Below are 23,411 nucleotides of genomic sequence, written 5' to 3'. Positions count from 1 at the left end.
TCGGGAGAAAAAGAGAAAAAGAAGGAATGTTGTTCAGCAAAGGGGCTGGCGATGAATCAAAACCAGCCTGGTGTTTTAGTCTAGCCTAATTGTAAAGCACGAGTCTAACCTGATAAGTTACCATCGACTCCTCGGGTTAGCTTTTCCAAAGCTGCCACAGAGAATCTTTATCTCAGTGGACAGAATGATTTTCCTGCATTAGTCAGAATGAGGCTGCATCCAGTCGACATTTTAAGAACTGCAGCTAAAGGACTTTCTCTACTTTTAAGTTCAATTGTTATGAAAATGATGTTGGTAGTAAAAACTCTTTGTTGTGTAGGAGTTCAAATATACTGGTTTGCATGGATGCTCTGATCCAAACTTCAACTCATACCTGCTTCCATGGAGAGGCAGGTATGGATAACATCTGAACCTTCTTTGTTTACGACCATCACTGACTGGCTGGTAAAATCGTGCATAAGCTGCAAGGACAGTTTTTATTTTCATGATCAGCTGATCGTGATATGAGGGCAGGAACTGTGATCACAGAGGGAGGCTTGATGTTGATTGGAAGCTGAGTGCAGATGTCCTGAGTGTTGATGTGCTTCACAGGAGTCCTGACCCAAATGCTTTTTGTTCTGCTGTTGGAACAGGACGTCCACAAGCGACAGTTTCCTTTGAGTCAATTAAGCACATAAGAACAAGTGTTTATTCCTTCATCTTGCACATATACTGAGTATTTTCATGAAAAAACACACGCTTTGTTAATGGTATCAGGGTGAGCTTGCTAACTGACAGAATAGTCACTGTCCGTCGTTCTCATTGGCTGTTGAAAATGAAAGGGCGGGCTCATGTTGTTGATCCTAAGCGATGATTGGCTTACGCTGTTTCTGCACAGCTGTACTTTAAAGTACAGTACACAACACCGAAAGAAGGCTGAGGAGCTGCTTGGTAAAGAAGCTGTACAATTTCCTTTTTAGGAAATAAAAATACTTGTTCTGTCAGATATTTTCACGTTTCCTCTGACCTAAAGGTAGGTTTATTCACATATTATCTCCCGCTATGACAATATTCTGACTAAATCTGCTGTTCGTGGTCGTAATAGGATGCACTGTCACTGACTAAAAATGACGAGTTAAACTTGGTGCTAAAAGTTGATAATTTCAAACGATAAAGGAGTTAAAGATACCTATTTAAAGTCGGTTTGTTAGCTATCTCGACTAGTAATTATTTAAAGCAAAATGTAAGTTTTTCATAGTGGTTTATCCCTTACCACCCATTGGAAGTCCAAAAATGAGTTATTACCTGCACACCTGTATCTAATGTCCTAATTATTACAGCAGGTGAATCACATGTAGACTGCACTCACCAATACAAATTATGATAGTTCGGTGTCTTTTGTTCTATAGTGTTAGTTATTATAGTGATATAGAGGAATTCTGTTTAAAAAAGATTTCTGGATGATATTTTGTTTACTTAAATTAGATTGCTCAGGTAAGTTCAGGTGAGATTTGTGCTGCAGTGACTGTTGCTAGGGGCAGTGAGGAAACTTACCATGACAGCCTTTCACTTAGTTGAGTTGCTCGTTCTAATAAGATATCTTTAACCTCAAGAGTTCATTCAACCTGACTCCTTTCCTTTCATTTTCAACCTGAAGGACGGGAAACAGATATGATTATCAAATTGTTGCATTATTTCTTTATTTTAAGATCACAAAGTGAGAAGCTAAAACTTAATGCAACATCAGTTCTCTAATATTTATCATGTTGAGAAATATCTTGAATAGCAACAATAACATTACTACTTAATCATAATTTCAGACATTGCGTAAACTTTAAATAGTTTCTTTATTTTAGAGTTCACACAGATTATTATTTTTCCTCTGAGTTCTACTTTTTATTCAACCTTTTTAAAAAAGGAATGTACCTAAACAAACCTTTAAGTCCGAGCTCTTAACACTGAATGAATCTGCTTTTGTTCACCAGAAGATGGCGCAGTGGAACCAGCTTCAGATGCTGTACTGCAAGTACCTGGAGCAGGTGGACCAGCTTTACGATGACTCGTTCCCCATGGACATCAGGCAATACCTGAGCAAGTAGATGGAGAGCATCGACTGGTGAGAGGGGTTTTTTGTAAAGTAGAACAAAAGTTTTTACTTTACAAGAATAGAGATCAGAGCCTCATTTGTCTTGTGCTCCGTGCCTCTTCAGGGACACAATGGCGATGCAGGATTCCTTAGCCACAGTTCAGTTCCACGACCTCCTGGCTCAGCTCGACGACCAACATAGCCGCTTCGCCCTGGAAAACAACTTCCTGCTACAACACAACATCCGCAAGATTAAGAGGAACCTACAGGTTAGAACATTTATAATACCCCCTGTCATGTAATGGTCACATTTTGACAGAACTTATCCATCTCTCGACTGGGCGTTACCAGACACGTTCCTCAAGACGTTTACTGTTGAATGTTCCTCGAGTCAGATCGGAACTGGGAAAATCTGCTTTTTCTTATTCTGCACCGGACTCATGGAACAACATACAGCATCTTCTTGAGGGAAATGAACTCTTACCTTTTGGACATTTTAGAAACCTGATTTTAAGCCTCCCAACCTCTGTTTGTAACTGTTTTGCATAAGTGTGTTTTTTTATTGCAGTTTTGTACTCTTAATTATCTTAGTACATTTTAGCCTTTTGTAGACTGATTTTAGCAGTCTTCTATTATCTGTCCCCTGTTTTTATTTTTGATTTAATGTCTGTTTTAAATGATTTCTGTAGTTACTCGATGTCATTGTAAATGAGGGTTGCCCCTCAATGATCTTTCGAGTATAAATAAAGGTTGAATGAATATCAGTGAGTAAAATATTCAAAGCACATAAGTAAATGTTAACTGGATGCCGACCCTCCTGTCGGATTACGTGAGCTATGAGCTCTGGAGTCGCCACATTAACGATGTCAAACGGACCGAACCTGGAGCGCCAGATGGGCCCGTACAATCTCTTCTGTACATCCTAGAAAAACCAAGTCAGTGTGTAGAATGAAAAGTGTAAACTTAAGTAGAAGTAACAACATCTCTACAATGTGTAAATGAATGAATTTACCAGAAACATGTGCAGGGAAGAGAAATACTTTTACACTTTTAAAAACACAGTTATTCTACCTGCCAAGTCTCCTGATATAAAACATATCAGGAAAAATAATTTAGACTTTTTTTAACCCTTAAACTAATTGAATCAATATTTCACTACATTAAAATCTATACTATTTCTAGTTTTACTACTACCAAATATTAAACTAAAAGTAACTTTATGTGATAATTACACTGAGCGGAGATCAGAGAGTCAGTCTGAGCAGTTAATAAAATCAATTACTTTTGAATAATTCAACTGAAATCATTCTCTGTGAAAAAGGCCACAAACTAGTCAGAGAAAACAAAGGCTGCTTTTGTTCTTGCTGACAGTGAAGTTTCATTTGGGTGTTGTTTTTTCAGCGTACAAACTGAAATAATGGACCACTTCAGAGTTTACAACAAGTTAAAGTGAATAGAGTTCAGTAGAGATGGAAATGTACCTGCAGTAAGTGGCTCCTGTGTCGGAGGTCTGGAGCGACTCGAGCTGCTGGTAAAGTCCGGGCAGAGAGTGCTGACAGTCGGAGAGTCCGGGCTGCAGCTGCAGGGGAACCCATGGAGGAGTCTGTACTTTAAAAAGACAAAGGATCGTTTTTAGACGATCGACGAGTGTGTCTGCTTCATCTATCAATGTGACAGACTTTAGATTAGACTACAGACTTTCATACATAAATCCCCTGCAGTGAGCTTCTGGTACTGGACAAAATCCTGCTATAGATACGTGTGTGTGTGTGTGTGTGTGTGTGTGTGTGTGTGTGTGTGTGTGTGTGTGTGTGTGTGTGTGTGTGTGTGTGTGTGTGTGTGTGTGTGTGTGTGTGTGTGTGTGTGTGTGTGTGTGTGTGTGTGTGTGTGTGTGTGTGTGTGTGTGTGTGTGTGTGTGTGTGTGTGTGCAGCTCCATCATGGGCTTCATCAGTAAGGAGAGGGAGAAGGCTCTGCTCAGTGATAAGTGTCCCGGGACCTTCCTGCTCAGGTTCAGTGAGAGCAGCAGAGAGGGAGCCATCACCTTTACCTGGATGGAATACGACCTTTGCAGTGAGTGAAGGACTGATGCTGTTCATGTCTTATGTAAAGGAAGAATGTGAGACTCTTTGATCCAGTAGATATCTCCCTTTAGCACCAGCATTAAACCAGAAACATACAATATGCCCAGATAGGTCGTGCTGTGCTACCCCCAAAACTTTCCGCTCAGTATCTGACATTTTCTGATATTTAAATTGAAGAACAGTTTCCTACTCCCTCTCTCTCTCTTTCACTCTGTGGAGCCGTACACGAAGAAGGAGCTGTCAGCCGTCTCTCTGCTCGACATCATCCGTACCTACAAAGTGATGGCTGCCGAGAACATCCGAACCCGCTCCGCACACACAGAGAGTAAGTCTCACATGTCCAGCTCCAGTGTTCTGGTTCCACAGTAAAACCATATGATCTGTTTATAAAATATGATGCTGTCTTACATTTCAAGTATTAATGCTTCTTTTAAGAGTGTTTATTAAACTAACAATCTGCAGGTGCCGTAAAAACATTCAACCTTTTATACAAACGAGCTGATGAGAGGTTTTTTATTACCTGTAATTTCAGCAAAGTATCTTATTGCAAACTGCACGTTTATTTAATGCTTATTGGGGACCAAATGCTGAATCTGTGTTTATTTGACTTTTAGCTCAGGAGCCCATGGATGTGGAGAACAATCCAGAGAGGAGCAGCTACATGAAGACAGAGCTCATTTCTGTCTCTGAAGTGTGAGCAGAGAATGTCACTTTTTAAACACAAAATATGTTATTGGTAATGCATTGAGCAGATTTAACTCGGATTTGCTTTCTGTTCAGACATCCGTCCAGACTGCAGGACAACATGTTGCCCATGTCTCCTGATGACTACAGGGCTTTGTCACAGTTAGTCGGCCCCAGAGACATTGATGCTGTGGTGAGTATTTTGATAAGCTGCTGAACCAGCTTCTGTGAGCACCTCTTTAAATACTGCTGTTGACAGTCTGCACAGGGTTTTTTTTACAGGTGAAGATTTCTGTTAATTCATCACCTGTAAAGAAACAACACCTCAGATGATTGTAGACGAGTAAACTGCATGATATGTCCATCTGAGATGAACCGGCAGATGTGTAGAAATTTAAACCCAGCTTTACTCTGTCTGTATTTATCTGTTATTTTGTCCTCATTGATCTTAAATGCAGTTGCTTCAAGTATTGTCGTGTCGCAAACCAGTAACCAAAGCTTAAATTTGGAGATGTTTTTATGGGGTTTGGCCAGTAATGGGAGCTAAGTTTTGCTGTGTGTTTTTTCTTCCTCTTGCTCTGCTCAGACCAACAATCTGCTTGGATTTGAAGAGCTTGATGTTCAGGTAGAGGCAGCCTCAGTTTGTTGCTCTACACTGAATAGTGCATCAGCTTAAGTGTCATTTTCTTTATGTGTTGTTGCATGCATGACATCTAACATACAGAGAAAGAAATTGTAGCGTATCTACTTGTAATATTTATATATATATAACTCGGGGCACCATCCTTGTTAAGTAAGGAAACTAATATTACTTGTAGTAATTAATGAATCTATAAATCGGTCTCATATCATTGGGATGAATTCTCAAGCAGTAAAAACCATAAAATTACACAGACAAAGTATTGAAAGTTTATATGAAAGTTTAATAAAGAAAAATGATGAACAGAAGAATTTAAAGGAAATACATAAGTAATATCAGTATAATTACGACAGTGATATAACTTGAATAATAATATTGAATTGTTTAAGTTGCCATGGTGAGGTCCTTATGTCAAGTTTGGAGTTTAACTATATTGTTTGAGGGATTTAACGAAGTGGGAGTTTGAGAAATAAAAATAAAAAGGGAACTTAATAAATTTGGTGAAAGTTGACTCTGAGGCTTTGATTCGGATACCACAAGCTTGACTCAACAACCCAATCTCATAATCAGAACGCTTCCTTACTGAGACGTAGTGTTCAATTGAACTCCGCCGAATGGTACCAAGACTTCCCGTCGAGTTCTTTCGGATCAGGAATGCCGGTGGCCCACAATAACCGCCGTAGCAGGTCCGGTCGGAGTGAGATGGGTTTGAAGAAAAACACAGCGGTCCAAGCAGTTGTCCGTGGGTCCTTCTCTCAGCGGCTCAAAGAGTCTTAATTAACGTTCGTCAGGATGGACGCTCGTTGATCCTCACTTGACTTGAATGGTCTCTTGTAGTCAAATGTGAGGATAGAAAAAAATAATGTTCTGGAAGACGAATGATCAATACTTCAAAAAAAGGAAAAAGCTCTTAGGCTGTAAGAAAAACCTTAGAATGCGGGCTTTAAGAATCAGGGTTGGTTTAAGTTGGATTCGAGTTCTGCAGGTTCTGCGAATCCGGACTTAAATTCAAAGAGTTTCGCGTCGGCAAAACTTGAAGAAACAAAGTGGTTTGAAACAAGGATTTAACAAGAGACGTCTAAGAGAGTTTAGAAGAAGAAGTTACGAGGAAAATTTACAAAGAAAAACGAGAGAAAAGCGAGAGAAAAAAGCGTGCGCTGTCGAGAGACGAGCCACTTTATCCAGGGGATGACTTTCCGAGGGGGCGGGGCCTAATATCTAACCCGCCTCCGATGTTTACTTTATTTCAATCCACTCCGAGTTCTTTACTTATTAAGAGCATAAATAAGAACTTTGATCATATGATCATCACCATGTCAATATTCGTATGTAGGATTATTTCCGGCAGTAAACATTTCAGACAATTATGCAATGAAATAGACATTACGTCCAACCTGAAGACAGTTAGACGATTTCCGCCTGTATGGGAATGAAATCAGCATTATACCATTCAACATTCAAACACACATTAATATAGTATGAAGGGTATAATATCATATCTTAAAATACAAAATGTATAACTAGGACAAAATCACATAGTAACTATCGTACTTCCTCCGCTCTTTCCACTAGGGGGCAGTAGTGCTCCACGTAAGATTCAAGTAGAGTTCATCAGGTAATGTGATTTAGTTTCTCAATATCTAAGTTCGTCATAGATGATCGTAGCGGAATCTAACTTGTATGAAAGTGTTAGTCTTGATGTCATGGATACATATATCCGATTCAGGGATTGAACCGAAATTCTTTTTATAACAGAAATGGATTATATTGGTTAAGGCAGTTCGTTCAACGTGTTGATTAACTCGGCAGACGGCTGTCTTCCTGGGATTGTTTCTTGAGAAAGTCGTTTCACACGTATCCAAGTGTTCTGGTTCGCTAACTTGGATTAAAGGCTTATTGTTTTTTTATGACGTCCTGTTCTTCACAGTTAATCAATTGAATGGCTTTTGTTATCAGTAAACAGGAAGAGTGGGGTTTTCATTCATGTCCTGTGAGTTTTGGGTTGATTTCAGGTCAATATGTTACAAAATATTAATCAGAAAGTATAAAAATCTAAACATGTACTCCAGTTGCATGAATTTATCTGTTCTACATGCAAAGACGTGAATTTAAGTCGTTTTCACATCTGCACTCCTGAAAATATCTAGATCATTTCAGGACGACTGCTCCGGAGATTCTCCTGGTCTGGTTGTTCACATATCCACCTCACAGCTGGGGACTACAACTGTCAGACAGGAGGGGGGGCGGCGAGGGGTCTCCTGAGGTATACGATGCTATAATGAGAATATTTGTCTTTATATCAATGCTACGTGTAGTTGAACAGAATCACAATCTGAACTAAAGAGTGGAGAAGAACAAACTGGAGAACAGGAAACATGCAGCAGCAGGTGCATTAGAGCACGGAGATGGTAGAGGTGGCGTGCAGACAGTCTGTGGTCGAGCAGCAGTCACAGGATATAAACGTCACTCCCCCTCCCATTGGCCCGAGGTGAATATTCCAGATAATATTCTGCTGCGTTCTCACATCAGCTCACTCTGACTAACTGTTGAAAAGAATACTACAGTAGGGTACTGGCAGGAGAAACTCTGGGTGAAGTCCAAACGAAAAATTTGTGCGTTTGCATTCACACATACAGCTCCTCCTGCAAATATCAGGAGTTTTCTGCAAGTGTGAAACCCCTTTAGTCTGTCTTTTAAAGGGGTCTGTCTAAGACAGACTAAGACAGAATAACCTGTCCTCTGATTGTAAGCAACACTCTCTTTTCTTTTTCCTCTTCTGAAGAAAGCAAATCAATTCTGCTCTGCTTTTCTTCTTTCTGAGTGCAGACTTGGAGTGAGACCAAAACTGTCAGCTGAGAAGTTTCTTCATTTCATCCAAGTCTTCTTTCTGTACTCTCTTTCAGTGTCTTTGTTTCGTCAGTGGTTGAACTCTGATGATCATTTTATCTGCTCTTAGAGGTGTGGTAAAGACCCTCACTACTTTTAAGTTAGATACAGGTCAGTGCAGTAACCAGTCACCTTCTAGACACATTTGAGTGATTACATTCACTCTGCTTGGAAGTCAAAGAATTTATATTTTTGCCCGATAATTACGAGGCAGAAAAGGCTTAAAAAGACATGGATTCAAAACAAAAACCCTTATCTGCCAGCTGTGTTTTATTTAGTTATAGTAGTTTACAGCTTTCATTGTCTGTTTTCTTTGATTTTGAGGAAACTTGTTTATTGTAGTCTTTAATTATCTACCACTAATAAGAAAATAAGAAAAATATATTGCCTAATATGTCATGGGAACACAATCTGCTTTCTTCCTCAGTAGTGAAATGCTCCAACGTACACAAGAATATGCAATCAATGAAGTTACACTTCAGATTCTTTGAGAGACTAACATGCATGTGTGATTAACAGACAATGGATTTTAGTTAACATAAGCAGTAAACAGTTGCTTTATAATTAAAAAAAATATTTTTTTAAAAAAGCATTAAAAAAAATATGTTATCTGTGATTAAGTCAAGTCATATTTATTTATAAAGAAATAAAACAAAGAAAGCAGTTTGAATTTGTTGTATCTAGAACAAGAAAGGTGAAAAGGAAAAATCCAAATGCAGTAATTCACAGAGTGACCACAGGAGGGCGCAGTTTCACCTTTAAACTCCATCTTTACACATTAGTATCTCAAACTAACTTCGGAGCTTCCGTACAAAGTTTTCACTCATCCCGTGTCTTCATTTATCTGCTTCTTAGACACTTTGGAGAACGAGAGGGAAAGGAAGAGAGAAACTGGAGGTAAACATCATTAAGCAGTGAATTTATCTGTGGGTAAGAATTCAGTCAGTGTCCTAAAGACCGGAAAACAGGTTAGCTTCGTCCCCTGCTAACGAATGCAGTTAGTTACCATGGTGACCCGAGTTTGACTTCGTCATGTTGCTTGGTTACCAAGAGTTCAAAGTTTAAAAAAACATAAAAACAAGTAAATTACATTAAGAAATATTTTTTATCAATAAAACATTTGATTTTTGACTTAGTCTTGTTTATGTGTCCTCTTATTTATAACTTTTTCATTTCTTCCATAGAAACTTTCCGCGACACTTCCGGTTGAAGCTTCCGGTAATCACGCCCAGGTGTGTTCAGGTGTTCTCAGGTGTGTATATCATTGTTTCGACCAGGTAAGCGGTGCGGACCGCGGGCAGCCTGGCTGTCGATCAAAGCGGCGGAAGAAGAATGAGCCGGGGAAGGAAAGATGAAGTCTAGATACTCAGTGAGTCATTCAAAGTTTTGTGTGAAAAGACACAAAATAGAAACACGTGAGGCTGTATGCTAATGCTAACACGTGGGCTAATGCTCATGCTAAATGTTTGTTAAGCGGAAACATCTTCAAAGTAAGATGATGATAACATTTATCAATATTATGAAGGTAACTTTTGAACTTGTTTTCTCCTGTTAAACTAATTGTTTAAACACCGGGTAAAAGTAAAGCCACTTTTAAAACAAAACTTATAATTTAAACTAATATTAGATTGAAGAGTTGAAATAAAACAATAACCTCAATTTAAGTTTATTGACTAATATGTAAATTAGTTAATCCGAGGTCAAATGAATTTCTAAACATTACTGTTCACAGAGCTCAGAGATTAAATGTTCATCTTGATAAAGTAATATGAATAAACTTCATTTATTTAATTTAAAATGTAAAATCTCTTAATCCAGCTTTCTGTGTTTAATTTACTCAAGGAAACAGCAGTCTGATTAATTTATTAAGTGCAGTAACCAACAACTAACCACCAGAGGGCGCCCTCTCTATATAAAGTGATTTATAAACGATATAATGTATTTATTTTAAACCTTTAACTTTAATTAGAGTTTTTGTTCTTGTGACAGTTAATGTATGGTAAAGATGTTTCTTAAGACATTATACTTAATGTTTCTATATTATATTCTACATTTAAACTTTGAATTTAAGTTTGCTTCGGTCTCATACAAAAGCCTTAAAGTGAAGTTAAACACAGATAATTTACAGTGAATGATGAAACTCAGGTTTATTCCAATCATCACAATGTTGTATAATCACAAACATTCTGAGTTTTATTAACTTGATGAACTAAAATGAGTTTTTCTTCTCCAACAGGAACACCTGTCGACGTCTTCCAGGAGGATCCCGCGTCAGTGGCCGTCTTCCTGCTCAGGTAGGAGACTCAATGCTTTCTTAATGTTGTTTTATTATGTTCCAGGTTTTAGGTCTTTATAGATGTTTAGACTCAGTTATTTTAATAATTTCATCCTTTTTGTAGTGGAGGAACATCAGGTGTTTAATTAAATAAGGATAATAAAAATGTAGTATTTCATTAAACACCTGATGATCATCCACTCCAAAAAGGATGAAATGATTAAAATAACTGAGTCTAAACATCTATACGACCTAAACCTGGAACATAATAAAACAACATTAAGAAAGCATTGAGCTCCTACCCAATCTGGACGTCTGTGACGCCTTATTGTATTGTGCTGATGTATAGAAAAAACACAGTTCATGTCTGTTCAATATTTTATTGTAATAAAACTACTGCTGTGTTCATTCTGCATCAGAGTGACTTCTGTACCTGTGGAGGAGAGAGAGGTGTTACATCTGTGATCAGACTCTGGTTATCTGCCAGCTGTTTTATTTATAGTAGTTTACAGGTTTCATGTCTGTTTGAGGAAACATGTTTATTGTAGTCTTTAATTACATTAAATTTTATAATAAAATATATTCAAACAAGTTCACAGCTGTGTGTGACAAAGGAGGAAACAACTACTACAAAACAAATATCAGGAATTAAAGATGCTGACAACACATTAAGACTTAAACATTTATTAAAGTGATTTAAGAGAAAACTGCAAATGAAAGAAAACAGACAATAAAACTTTTAACTAAACAGGTAAACTTTAATCCAAAGAAAATCCTTCCAGCTGCAGCACAGATCAGAGTTCTCAGAGCGAGGAAACACCTGGAATATCAGACACAAGAAACAAAGACATCAGGGTTTAAAGTTCAGTTCAGGTTGCATCTATGGGTCATTTACAGCTAGGATTGTACAATACGTGAGAAGTAAACGGGCCATTCTGATACTAATTTTTAATCATTTAATTAGGTCAAAAGAATCACTACATCTACATCAAGGAGAGTGTCAAATTAAAATTTAAAAGAATATGACTGTGACTCAAACAGTTATAATAAAAACAATAACCAAGAAAAATACTCACCAGATGTTGAAGCAGGTGAGGCAGCGTGGTGTAGCATACATGTTAACAGCTCTTCGTCTTGCTTTGGTCAGGCTGCCCCTAAAAGTGTTTTAAACAAAAAACACATCACAATTAGTTTAAACGTACCAAATGTTTGTTATTGTAAAGTGTCTGGAGATAACTTTTTTTGTGATTTGGAGATAAGTGAATAAAAATGGACTGATGAATGAAAGTTAACATTAAGCAATAAGCATGTTTCCTAATAGAAAATCATTTACATTAAACAAGACGATTGAAACAGCTTGAACAAACTTAAAACAGTTTCTATTTTTAATTAAAATGCAAATCAAACATTTTTAACATTCTCTCTGTAGAGCTGCTGGTTGAGTGTGTGAAGAACAAAGACTTAAAGAAGGTGAGTGACAGTTTCAGACCTTCACACCGCACCACCCGGAGGAGGGAGCCGCCGCACCACCCGAAGGGAGCCGCCGCACCACCCGAAGGAGGGAGCCACCGCACCACCTGAAGGGAGCCGCCGCACCACCCGAAGGAGGGAGCCACCGCACCTGGAGGAGGGAGCCACCGTCGCACCTGAAGGAGGGAGCCACCGCACCTGGAGGAGGGAGCCACCGCACCACCTGAAGGGAGCCGCCGCACCTGAAGGAGGGAGCCACCGCCGCACCTGAAGGAGGGAGCCACCGCACCTGGAGGAAGGAGGGAGCCGCCGCCGCACCTGAAGGAGGGAGCCGCCGCCGCACCTGAAGGGAGCCACCGCCGCACCTGAAGGGAGCCACCGCACCAGAAGGGAGCCACCGCACCAGAAGGGAGCCGCCGGACCTGAAGGAGGGAGCCACCGCACCACCTGAAGGGAGCCGACCTCACGTCACTCGACTCGTCCGGCTGCAGGTGACGTCATCACGCTGCCAGTGCAGGAAGTAAAGAGATGGTCCTCTACATCCTCCACAGGTGTGTGTACAGTCCTCCACCTGTTTGGTGCACGTAGGTTGACAGTCAGACAAACTCCTCTTTTCATTTATTCACCAGATTGAAGAAGGAGTGAAAACTACAAGACACAAGAACATTTAGTTTAGTCATGACCAAAGTTCTACAATAAACAATAAACTAATACAGGACAAAAGAAAGCCTAGTTGTTACTAATGCTAAGCTACATGCTAATGCTAAGCCACATGTTATGTTACATCAATCAGATGCAATACGCAACAAATTATAACAAGGCTAATGTTAAGCTACATGCTAAACCTTAACTTAAGTAAAGTGAAGGAACTTACATTTCTGTTGCTGCCTGCTGTGTGCAGTCTTGAAGATTAAAGAAGGAACCCTCAACTTCCTGCTTCCTTTATAGGCAGGGCACTTCCTGTTTGAACAGTCACTTCCTGTAGCAGTACCTTTACCTGTACCTTTAAGAGTATACCAAATAACCAGATGTAGCTCATTAAAAGAATCCTTAGTAGTTGTTTTATTTACCATTAATGAATGTATGTGGGTTCTTTTCATGTAGTTTTATTCAAAATAGGAATATGTAGTTTTTTTCTTTCTGTATTCTAGTGTTTGAATAAATGGGAAACTTTCAATGACAGGCTTGTAAAACAATAAGTCAGTTCAATCAATCTTTATTTTGTAGAGCGCCAACTCAATACAAATGTTATCTCAAGACACTTTACTAAAAGCAGGTAAGAGAGAGTCTTGTCTGGGTTAAAGGCAGGGTTGATCATTTTCTAAAAGTAGTATTCCCTCAGTGCTCCGTCTGCACCCAGAAGCAGACCTCAGCTCATTGCTTTCATTGTCAGGACCAAAAGACAATTTCAACCACAATCTTAAAAAGTGGATCTGGAGAAAATCACCAACCCTGCCTTTTAAGTAGTTTTTAGTCGTTACAGAAAAACTGCAGTAAGTACAGATTATATTTGTGCTTGAAAACATCTAACATTGAACTGAAACCATGAGGTTTTTAAAATGCTAAACACTTTATTTAAATGTTAACGGAGTGTAGATGATGATGCTGTGTCTGTATCTGTGCTCTGATCTCTGTTCGGTCTATATGTGATGATATATGTGCCATCATAAACACAAGACACCAAAAGAAGCAGCGGACACCGTTGATGTCTGTTCCTCGGGTGATGTTGTCTCTCTCTCTCTCTCTTCTGTTGACCAGGGGGGAGACGGTCCTTCACCGAGCTGCGTCCCTGTGTCAAAGAACTATCTGTCATTATCTGGTCCAAGCAGGAGCCTCGCTCATCAAGACAGACCTACAGGTACAGTTCAGCTCGCACCCAAAACACACGCTAACCTGCAGGTTTTAAAATGGATATCTGCGTCCAGTTCTCACCATCAGTGCAGTCTGTGTGTGTTCGCCTCAAACCGGCATCTTCTCTCATTTTGTTCACATTTCCATGGAGGTTTGGAGCCTCACTGGCTGGACTCAGCAATGACCTAGATCCAGAGAGAGGAGAGGCAGACAGTGACATTTCTACATAAATAGTTTCTTTTATCACATATTTATTCACATATCATGTAAACAGTGTCTCTAGTGACTTCACTGATGCTCCTTTTAACTTTGAACCATATTATCCTAATATATGATTGACCATATGTATATATAATAAATAAAATATTATGTCATGAACAATGGACCATTAATGAATTTAGGTTAGTATGTCATTTAAAAAAAAAAGTTATTAAGTAAATTATAGTAAGTACATTATATTTAGTACATTATATTTAGTAAGTTAAGTAAGTTTCATCCAACACACAAATCAAAGAAAACGGACAATACAACTTTAAACTAAATCTATAACTAAACAAAACTACAGCTGAAAGATAAAAACAACAAACATTAAAGACTAGACAACAGCTAAAAGGTAAATAAAACAACAGCTAACAAGTAACCAAGACAACAGCTAAAAGGTAAATAAAACAACAGCTAACAAGTAACCAAAAAAGCTAACAGGTAAACTAAGACAACAATCTCTTCATCCAGCCTTCTGTATTTAACTTACTCAAAGAAACAGCAGTCTGATTCATTTATTATTTAAGTGCAGTAACCAACAACTGACCACCAGAGGGCGCCCTCTCTATATAAAGTGATTTATAAACGATATAATGCATTTATTTTAAACCTTTAACTTTAATTAGAGTCTTACATCATTGTTTGCTAAATTATTTATATTAAAGCTGCATTTTTACTGTAGACCTTTTCCTTCATTTTCCTTTTCAAACTTTTAATCAATTTAATTAGTTTATTTTCCTTTGGTTTTCTTAATGAAAATACCACAAACCTTTTTATTGATTTAATTGAAATGATTAATTTCATTGAACTGCTTTTTTTGATTAGGATTAAAATATTTGATACGAGTACATTTTACAGCTCATTGAGATAGTTCAGATTAAACACATAAATTAAAAGGAAAGATTTAAAAGTTAAAAAGGTTGCTTTCATATGCTCATAAGTCTTCTTCACCTACCTTATGTGCTCCATTAACATTCAAACATAATATTAAGTTCATTGATAATATCACAGTCTGTGATCACAGAATATCACAGACTTTTACTTTAGGAGCATCTATGGCTCATTTACAGGATTGTACAATACGTGAAAAGTAAATGATACATTCTGATACATTACTCATTTTAAATGAACTAACTGTTTTTTTCAACTGAAAATACTTCTTACCTTTGTGAAAGAAAAGTCAAATAATATTGTTGCCACGAGCGGAGCAAATACAAGGAGGACATCAGCAACCTGTACAAACAGCTGGAAGACAAGAATAGACTAAAGTCAAAGACAAGACACAACATTAGAAGACAACCTGCTTAAAGATTCAAACTAAATACAAATACTTTCATTTTCTCAATTATTATTATTCATTTAATTATTATTACTTGATGTCCTTTTCTTGTAATAATTCACAGGATGATGAGATCAACCAACAGAGTCTGGCTGACAAACTCAAGGAGCAGAAGATGGACCAGAGGAGGTTTGTCTCTCAGCCTATGAAATACAAAAGAAATATCAAGTATTTTCATTTAAACATGGATTTCATAAGGATGATCATTTTTGCATGAACTCACTCTGACCCCACGTCCCTCCCAGGAGGAGCTGTGCCGGCTGCAAACGGAGAACCAGCTGGCCAAGGAGGAGGTGAAGGAGGTGCTGCAGGCGCTGGAGGAGCTCGTCGTCAACTACGAGCAGAAGAGCCAAGAGGTGGAGGAGAGAGATCAGACCAACCTGCAGCTGGCAGACGAGCACAAGACGGTACAGATATGTTTTAGGAGAAAGTGTTCATCTTGAGTTCTGCAGAAACATACAGACTGTTTTACGTGAGAGAGAGTGTGTGTGTGTGTGTGTGTGTGTGTGTGTGTGTGTGTGTGTGTGTGTGTCTGGTCCTACTCTCGTAGCAGCAGTGACATCAGCGCCATCATCGGCACCACTGATGTCTGTGAGCTGTGAGAACGGACACACACATTTATATACACACACACATCTTTCACACTCTCAACGTCTGTAACCTCCCTCTCATCCTCAGTCCTCAGAGTCAAAGGGGAACGGCTCAGCGGTGGAGGAGGAGTTCACCGTAGCTCGGCTCTACATCAGCAAGATGAAGTCTGAGGTCAAGTCTCTGGTGAACCGCAGCAAACAGCTGGAGAGCACGCAGGCCGACGCCCACACAAACATTCAGGCCAATGACAAGGAGACATGATGGAGACGAGGACATCGAGGTGAGGACACAAATCCGTTTATACATCTCCACAAAACTCTGGAGGAGCAGCTGGAGAACCAGCTCACCACAAGCAGCTCAGCCGCCTCAGAGACCAGATCCAAGACCAGCAGAGGATGATGGACGAGCTCATTCATTTACAATCATAAACTACTTCAATTAGAAGTGCCAGATTTCATACACTCAAGCAGACAGCAACATTAACTCTGGCCACATTATACATTTTATTTTCCTCCTTTTTGTTTCAACCAGGGCCTGTTACTGGAGCAGACTCATGACAGACAGCTGGAGAAAGATGAAACACTACAGAAGCTCATGTATGTACCAGCTAACACATCACATCTCCATTATTCATTAGTATGTGTGTCCTCAAGTCATCCACATTTTCTGTCCAGACTGCTGAATGATCAGAGGATCAGATCAGAGGATCTGAAGGGCCTTCAGCAGACTGTGCTGAGTATTTCATCCCCCCATTTAAAGTGTCATGTCATTTAAAAACCCAACAGCTTTTGGTCCTCGTTGTCTGAACTCAGCTGAGTGTTGTAGTCAAGACCACACTAAGACCACACAGAGTCACAAATATGTGTGTGTGCAGGGAACCTTTTACTCACTTAACACCGGGAAGGTTGTGGTCGTAACCGGGGAGTCAAGTTATTTCATGTTTTTTCCTTCTAGTCCCAGACCGAGACCTTCAAACTGTGGACTCTGATTGGCCTTTTTTTGTTAACGATGCTGAGGTCACCAAACCAACAGATCACAAAAGTTCAAATGGACTCAGTGAAAGATCGAGAAACATCCATCCAACCCAACCAGACGAAATCAAATGAATGATCACCTGTCTGTCCATGTAGCTTTGTTTCTGAACGTCTGAACTCATCGGTCTTCTTCTGTCTGTGAATCTGTAGCTCTGGATTTATCAACAGGAAGTGCTCTGGTCATTAACAGGAAGTGCTCTGGATTTATCAACAGGAAGTGCTCTGGTTATTAACAGGAAGTGCTCTGGATTTATCAACAGGAAGTTATAAAGGAAACAGGAAGTTGAGGGTTCTTTCTTTAATCTGCTCACAGCAGGCAGCAACAGAAATGTAAGTTCCTTTACTGAAGTTTAGGTTTAGCATTAGCATGTAGCTTAACATAAGCATGTAGCTTAACATTAGCCTTGTTATAATTTGTGATGTATTGCATCTGATGTAGCATACCACGTGGCTTAGCATTAGCATGTAGCTTAGCATTAGCATGTAGCTTAACATTAGCCTTGTTATAATTTGTGACGTATTGCATCTGATGTAGCATACCACGTGGCTTAGCATTAGCATGTAGCTTAGCATTAGCATGTAGCCGTCGTATCGGTCGTCTCTCTGCAGCTGTACACCTTCAGTATGATGAGTTTGGTGAGTGATGTTGGATTAACACACGAGTCATGACATGCCAAAGAAAACAATTGAAACAGCTTGAACAACTTTAAAAAACAGTTTTTATTTCAAATCAAACATTTTGAACCTCCTCTCTACAGATACACAAGTTTACAGAACTCTGGACTAATAACTCTGAAGCTAACATCTCAAAAGTACAATCACTTTACTGCACAAGTTTACTTTTTCTTTACATTTAATTTTATTTACCATTTTGTACCTTTTGCACAATTTAGAATTTATTACTGTAAATATTATTTCAAATTTTTACCTCATTTTACCTGATTTTGGTTGTATTGCACTGCGGGACGGAGACAAACGAAATTTCGATTCCACATATTTTGAAATTGACATTAAAGTTGACTTTGACTTTGAAAAAAATAAAAGATAGATGATACCAGACCTTTTCATTTCTACATACTCACATGTGTTCAATGAGGAACCTCTTTGTCTTTGTCTGTCCAAACTAAATGTAAACTTTGTCTTTGTTGGTCCAAACTAAATGTAGACTTTGTCTTTGTCTGTCCAAACTAAATGTAAACTTTGTCTTTGTTGGTCCAAACTAAATGTAAACTTTGTCTTTGTCTGTCCAAACTAAATGTAAACTTTGTCTTTGTCGGTCCAAACTAAATGTAAACTTTGTGTTTGAATTTCAGGAGCTGCACCTGAAGGGAGCAAAGAGATGATCTCCTCTTTTGATTTCTTCACCAGATTGAAGGAGTGAAAACTACAAGACACAAGAAGTTTAGTCATTACCAAAGTTCTATATAAATTCAAACAATAAACTAATACAAGTTGTTGCTAATGCTAAGCTACATGCTAATGCTAAACCTTAACTTCAGTAAATGAACTTACATTTCTGTTGCTGTGTGCAGATTGACGAAAGAACTGTCAACTTCCTGTTTCCTTTATAACTTCCTGTTCCCTGAATGATCCAGGGAGAGGAGAGGTGTTCTTGGTGTTCACATATCATGTAAACAGTGTCTCTAGTGACTTCACTGATGCTCCTTTTAACTTTGAACCATATTCTCCTAATATATGATTGACCATATGTATATATAATAAATAAAATCTTATGTCATGGTGGGAACAATGGATGATCAATGAATTTAGGTTAGTACACTATATTTAGTACATTAAGTCATCCAACACTTTAAGAAAGGGTCTGACATGTTCACAAAACTTCAGACACACTTAATTTTCTTTTTCATAACCCTGTACTTGTGTTACTCATAAAACACCACAGGGAACTGGCTGTTCCAGGTGCCAATGCTGTGAAAGCTGGACTCGAACCAGCGTATACCCGTTGCAGATGCAAGGACAATTCCACTTTACCACCAGTCCCTTCATACTTGGTGATGTGTTCCGGGCGTATTTATCATCGTCATTTCAGATTTTGACTTTAAAATTTGCCTGATAAGATTCCAATCCTCCATCACCAGACACAGTGGGATTTGAACCTATGCTCACCACCTATAGAGGTTGGAAACCGCAATCTTATCCACTACACTACCGATACCTTCACACTATGATATGTGCTCCGGGCGTATTTATCTTCATCATTTCAGATGTTAGACTTTAAAATTCACTGAGTCCTGATAGGATTTGAACCCACCACCTCCGAACTCCAAGTCCTCCTTCTATCTCTTGAGCCACAGAGACAGATGCTTGACTATGTTTCTCAGATCTCTTGAGTCTTTCCTTTGGACCAACACCTTTGAGATAATGGTGTGTGTGTGTGTGTCTTTCCTGTGGATCCATACTGGCAGGTGCTTCACGATGTTTCTCCTCTTGAGTCTTTCATTTAGGACCGACACCTTTAAAATTCACTGAGTCCTGATAAGATTTGAACCCACGACCTCCAGACTCCAAGTCCTCCATCTATCTCCTGAGCCACATAGCCAGATGCAGACTTTGTTTCTCATGCTGGATCTGTGTGTTGTTTTGTTCAAGTCTGCATTTGTTTGTCTTCCTGGCTTGGCAGACAGTAGGCGGAGTCAGGAAGGCCGTTAGTCCACCTGGGTACACCTGAGTCCATCAGGACTCTGCTTATAAGTGGCTTCCAGTCTAACGTGTCTCCCCTCTCTTTCTCCCAGGCCTCCACCAACTGGTTTGCTTTTGTTCCCACTTTACAACACTACACTCATCCACACATTGCATTCATGACTGATTTACATAATTATGATTATTTGATAATAAATTGACTTCCTTTTAAACCTTGTTTCATGTGTGATATCCTTCCTTTGTCACTTACTTTGAGCCAGTTTGATACGTCCTGCAACAACTCTAAAATGAAGGATGACCTCATGTTTACTTAACCATCTTTTGTACTACTCACCACTGCACCACTATCCTATTTAGCCTTGTACATATTAGTCTTTGTTTATTAGTTTGTTGTTGATATTTAATATTATACCTTTGTACAAAGAGAGCTCAGTTTACTAAAGTAAAATTCCTCGTGTGTTAAAGCATACCTGTCCAATAAAGCTGATTCTGAAGGATTTCTGTGGCTTTGATAACTGTTGGAAATAAACTCCTCAGAAAGTTTGGAAACATTATTTTGTCAATTATTTCTTTAATAATACTAATTGGTGTTGTATTTTATATCGTTGGAAAGCCTGATCGGCCACCTTTACAACGAGGTATAACTTGTAAGGATCGTGCATTCATGGAATGTGCAACACAGCTAAACGTGTGAGTAGCACTCTAAAGAAATGTGCCAAAATGGACACAGCAGTAGTTTTATTACAATAAAATATTGAACAGACATGATGACCTCATGATGACACGTTACATCAGCACAATACAATAAGGTGTCACAGGTGAGGGGGTTACTACACTACTACCCCCACTATCCTCCAGCCCCATTGGGTAGGAGCTCAAAGCTTTCTTAATGTTGTTTTATTATGTTCCAGGTTTAGGTCTTATCGATGTCAACAGCTGATGTTAGCTACAAAGTGTTATCAGTTTTGTATGTTGAGCAGATTTAAGGAGTTATGACCTCCTTTAGACATGGACATACAGCGCTGGTATTACTTCCTGATCTAGGTAGCATCAGTGTCCTGTTAAAAGTTAAACTCTCTTTAACCCGTCAAAGGAGAAGTGATTCAAATCATTTTCAGAGAAAATAGTTCACTTTAACATTCAGGACACTGATGCTACCTTCAGGATAACGTTAGATCAGGAAGTAATACCAGCACTGGATGTCCATGTCTAAAGGAGGTCATAACTCCTTAAATCAGCTTTAACATCAACATACAAAAACACATAATGCTATGTAGCTAACATAAGCTGTCGACTAACGATACCTAATAGATTAAAAAATAATAATGTAGTTTTACATTAAACATCTCATGTTCCTCAACTCTAAATCGACTTCTAGCTGATCAAAAAGGATGAAGTCAAATGATTAAAATAACTGAGTCTAAACATCTATAAGACCTAAAACCTGGAACATAATAAAACATTAAGAAAGCTTTGAGTCTCCTACCTGAGCAGGAAGACGGCCACCGACGGGGGATCCTCCTGGAAGACGTCAACAGAGTTCCTGTTGGAGAAGAAAAACACATTTTAGTTCATCAAGTTAATAAAACTCAGAAAATGTTTGTGATTATACAACATTGTGATGATTGGAATAAACCTGAGTTTCATCATTCACTGTAAATCATCTGTGTTTAACTTCACTTTAAGGCTTTTGGATGAGACCGAAACAAACTTAAATTCAAAGTTTAAATGTAGAATATAATATAGAAACATTAAGTATAAGGTCTTAAGAAACATCTTAACAGATTTATCTTATATTATAAATTCTACAAGTTTGTTTACCTTTAACCTGATCGAGCTTTGGGGGGAAAGAAACTGCTCTATACATATACATATATATATAATATATATTCAGAGTTGTAATTGATCTGTGATATTGATCATTGATCATGATCATTTCAATTCAATCAATAAAAAGGTTTGTGGTATTTTCATGAAGAAAAACTAAAAACTAATTTAATTAACTAAAAGGTAAAAATGCAGCTTTAATATAAATAATTTACCATACAATGATGTAATGTTAAATATCAAATTACTTTATTGACTTACAAAATTAACTGTCACAAAAACAAAAACTCTAATTAAAGTTAAAGGTTTAAAATAAATACATTATATAGTTTATAAATCACTTTATATAGAGAGGGCGCCCTCTGGTGGTTAGTTGTTGGTTACTGCACTTAAATAATAAATTAATCAGACTGCTGTTTCTTTGAGTAAATTAAACACAGAAAGCTGGATTAAGAGCTTTTACTTTTAAATAAAATAAATGAAGTTTATTCATATTACTTTATCAAGATGAACATTTAATCTCTGAGCTCTGTGAACAGTAATGTTTAGAAAATCATTTTACCTCAGAGCTACAGCACAGAGCGAGGAAACACCTGCACACACCTGTACAAAGAAACAAGAAGAAAACCCTGAATGTTGAGTTCAAACAACAACTTTCTCTTCACTTTTGGTTGAATCTCTCAGACAGACGATGTTGTTATGGTTCAGTTAGCATTAGCATTAGCATTAGCATTAGTTTTTTCTTCTTCGTCTTCAATTCTTCTTTTCGCAGCATTTTCATCCAAACTCGGACACCCGTCATCCGCTCGAGTGGTCACAGGGTCGATATTAACTTTGGCGCACCTGAGGAGCACACCTGAGCGTGATGCGCAGCAGCGGAAGTGACGTTGGCCGTGTCACTCCCAGGTAAAGGTCGTATCGACGTAGAGAACTCATTGTGAATTAGGAGACACAATAACAATAACAAAATTAAGAACACCGAAAATAAATCAAACATTCATTTTTAGATTTATAATCTGTGGATCTGTTGTTTAAATGATTTGTCTATTAGTGAAATTATCCAAACACTCCTGCTTTTATACCAAACAAAACACTAATATTTTACATTACAAACACATGTTCAATCTTGTAGTAGTTATAGGTGTAGTCACTTTAATTTCCAAACATTTACAAATGATTAAGTCTTTTCATTTAGTTTGTTTTAACATATTCTGAGATAAGTATAAAAGATGGTTGAAAATATTGGTAGGTAAACTACTGTATGCTATACAGAAGTAACTGCACTATTTATATTTTTCCACACATTTATGTGGTGGAAAAAAAGCTGAATCGTTAAAAAGAGGAAACATTTGTGTTATAGTGACTGATGGATGTAATTGTAACCCAGTGCCAGCAGAGGGCAGCAGTGTAATATGAATGCATGATGCAGACCTGACGAGGCTGTTAACCTCCAGGTGAGCTATACTGTAATATTTACAGTCTATGGTTGTAAAGTGTAGAAGTTACATTACAGCCACAAAGAGTTAAAACCTTCAATATCATGTAGATCATTTGAAGCACAACAAAGCTTTTAATTATAATAAAATATATACTTTAAAACACTTAGCTGTCGTTATTTTTAGCCATCACATATTCATAATGAATGTGTGTGTATGCAGCATGTTTCGTGTAAGTAAAGCCAATATGTAGCCTATTACATTATATAATCATGGGGAACTTTATCACAATAAATAAATGGAGCAGAA

The 23,411-nt window shown here is 38.2% G+C and overlaps 1 protein-coding gene, 1 long non-coding RNA gene and 1 pseudogene across 2 annotated transcripts; all 3 read left to right on the top strand.

Annotated features, from left to right (window-relative positions):
* Positions 1-1,967: 1,967 nt before the first annotated feature.
* On the top strand, positions 1,968-2,584 carry LOC132959582 (signal transducer and activator of transcription 1-alpha/beta-like; annotated as a pseudogene).
* Positions 2,585-4,767: 2,183 nt separating this feature from the next.
* LOC132959839 (signal transducer and activator of transcription 1-like) lies at positions 4,768-5,548 on the top strand. The gene is made up of 3 exons (XM_061033065.1): positions 4,768-4,840; positions 4,928-5,024; positions 5,418-5,548. The coding sequence occupies exons 1-3, from the start codon at positions 4,773-4,775 to the stop codon at positions 5,505-5,507; spliced, it is 255 nt and encodes an 84-aa protein (XP_060889048.1). The 5' UTR covers positions 4,768-4,772; the 3' UTR covers positions 5,508-5,548.
* An 8,029-nt stretch (positions 5,549-13,577) lies between these two features.
* LOC132959788 (uncharacterized) lies at positions 13,578-15,674 on the top strand. The gene is made up of 3 exons (XR_009667098.1): positions 13,578-13,595; positions 13,861-13,960; positions 15,618-15,674. It is a non-coding gene; the product is annotated as an uncharacterized LOC132959788 (long non-coding RNA).
* Positions 15,675-23,411: the final 7,737 nt, after the last annotated feature.

The sequence above is a fragment of the Labrus mixtus genome, chromosome 24 (assembly GCF_963584025.1).
Source record: "Labrus mixtus chromosome 24, fLabMix1.1, whole genome shotgun sequence".
Taxonomy (NCBI): domain Eukaryota; kingdom Metazoa; phylum Chordata; class Actinopteri; order Labriformes; family Labridae; genus Labrus; species Labrus mixtus.
Note: the sequence above shows the minus strand (reverse complement) of the source record. Positions and strands in the feature narration are given on the sequence as shown.